Here is a 2,107-nt window from a genome sequence, read left to right on the forward strand (position 1 = left end):
AAATGGTGATTCCATAGCTGGAATGCCTTTGAATGGGTGAAATTAAGCAGGAAGAACCATGTGTCCATCATGCAGGCAGCGAATATTTGTACAGTGACGTTGCTGTCTCCGTGGAAAGCAATTCATTATGATTACCGTGTTCAATTTTTCCAATTACCAATTCCTCAATTTCCTCCCATCTCTCTCTCCCTCAATGCTTCCAAAATCAGACTTCACCCTCGTGAAGGGTTCCTCTTGTCTTGAACCTCTCGCTTCACCGCCATATCTCCCTTCTAATCATGTATTTATACCCACCCGGAAAGCTATTTTCATTTACATTCCTGTTTATCCGACAAAACTCTCTCAACAGACTGTAAATCTTCAACTCTGAACTCTTGCAACAATGGTGCTTTTTGATGGAGAAGACGACCCACAGAGCCCGGTTTTCGTAGGTGAGGGGGAAGATGACGACCAGGCCTACAAGGAGCTCAGGACGTGGAAGTGGAAGGACTGGATGCGGTTGCAGAAGCTCGAGGCCAATAGGGAAAGCGGCCGGCCGCATTCGGAGGCAAAGCAAGTGCAATCTCGCCGGAAGAAGATGTCCAGAGCCCAAGACTCCATTCTCAAGTACATGATGAAGATCATGGACGAGTGCAAAGGCCAGGGCTTCGTCTACGGGATCGTTCCGGAGAAAGGCAAGGCCGTCACCGGCTCCTCTGACAGCCTGCGGGAGTGGTGGAAGGAAAAGGTCAGGTTCGACCAGTTTGCTCCGCTCGCCGTACAAGAGTTCTTTCCGGTGCTGGAGGCCGAGCTGGGCAACACTTCGTACTTGCACATTCTCCAGGACTTGCAAGATACGACTCTGGGTTCTCTCCTTTCTGCTTTGATGCAACACTGCATGCCGCCGCAGAGGCGGTTTCCGCTGGAGAAGGGTCTGGCGCCGCCGTGGTGGCCCACCGGAAAAGAGCTTTGGTGGGGGGATCAGGGCAAGGCTCAAGAACAAGGCCCTCCTCCTTACAGGAAGCCCCACAATCTAAAAAAGGCTTGGAAAGTTAGCGTCTTGGCGGCGATCATCAAACACATGTCCCCAAACATGGACAGAATGAGGAGGCGGGTGAGGCAATCGAAATGTTTGCAAGACAAGATGACGGCCAAAGAGACAGCGGCTTGGTCTAAAGTGATTAACCAAGAAGAAGCGCTTCTGAAGCTCACAGAGAAAAGCCTGAAGATCTCTAATACCTGGGATGAAGATGGAGATGAGAACCAACAACAAGGCGGCAAGAATAATAATAATGATAATGAAAAGAACAATAACCTGCATCGGACTGAGAGAAGGAAGTGTGTTTTTGAGGGAGAGGACGGGGAGGCATTGCTGTACGCTTGCCAAAACTCGGGCTGCCCGCTGAGTGAATTTGGGTCGGGATTTGTGGGCAAGAACACGAGGACGGAGCATGAGTTTCAGTGCAATTACCGGGCGGACGAGACGGAAGTACTGAATAGAGAAAGCGCCGATGAAGAAGACTCTGATTCAGTGGCGATGAATCTGCCGCCAGTGGATGAAAGCCATTGCTTGGCACCAGTAGTAGTGGATTTGATGGGTCATGCGGAAGGCTATGGCGGGTACTGGCTGGAAAATGGAATATTAATGGGTGATCAGCAGGAGCTCGCGTTTGAGGATTCTGGGGTGGGGATTCGAAGAGATGACCAGCTGCACTCGAATGAAACAACGTTTGCAGGGCTCCTCTACGATGAAGGGTTACCATCGATTTGGGATATGGGTTATCAACATCAACCAATATAATTACCTACTTACTCTTTCTATCAATTTATGTGAGAAATATATATTATTAGTTGATGGTGATAACACACAATTCATCATATATTATCAGCACACTTAGAATTTGGGGGGGGACGTTTGTATGTCTTTTGTTTTTTTTTTTTTGGTACGGTAACATGAGAGTAGTGTTAAAAAAATGGAAGATGCTGTTTGTACAAAACAAGTTGTACAGAAATTTTACAAAATGGGGCGAAATGACTACATTGGCCCTCTAAGCGAAATGACTACATTGACCTTCTAATTAATGATCCCTCTTGCAGACGGTCTCACCCCCTCCGCCCGCATTTGCAA

At 48.0% G+C, this 2,107-nt stretch overlaps 1 protein-coding gene across 1 annotated transcript; it reads left to right on the forward strand.

Moving 5' to 3' along the window:
• The first annotated feature begins 350 nt into the window (after positions 1-350).
• On the forward strand, positions 351-1,780 carry LOC127804369 (putative ETHYLENE INSENSITIVE 3-like 4 protein). Its single transcript, XM_052341227.1, has one exon. It carries the CDS (start codon positions 383-385, stop codon positions 1,778-1,780), a length of 1,398 nt encoding a protein of 465 aa, XP_052197187.1. The 5' UTR covers positions 351-382.
• The last annotated feature ends 327 nt before the right edge of the window (positions 1,781-2,107 follow it).

This window comes from Diospyros lotus, chromosome 6, assembly GCF_014633365.1.
Source record: "Diospyros lotus cultivar Yz01 chromosome 6, ASM1463336v1, whole genome shotgun sequence".
In the NCBI taxonomy this organism is placed as follows: Eukaryota; Viridiplantae; Streptophyta; class Magnoliopsida; order Ericales; family Ebenaceae; genus Diospyros; species Diospyros lotus.

Excerpts from the sequence above, each read along its gene's own strand:
- LOC127804369 (XM_052341227.1), top strand. The coding sequence starts at position 383 with ATGGTGCTTTTTGATGGAGAAGACGACCCACAGAGCCCGGTTTTCGTA.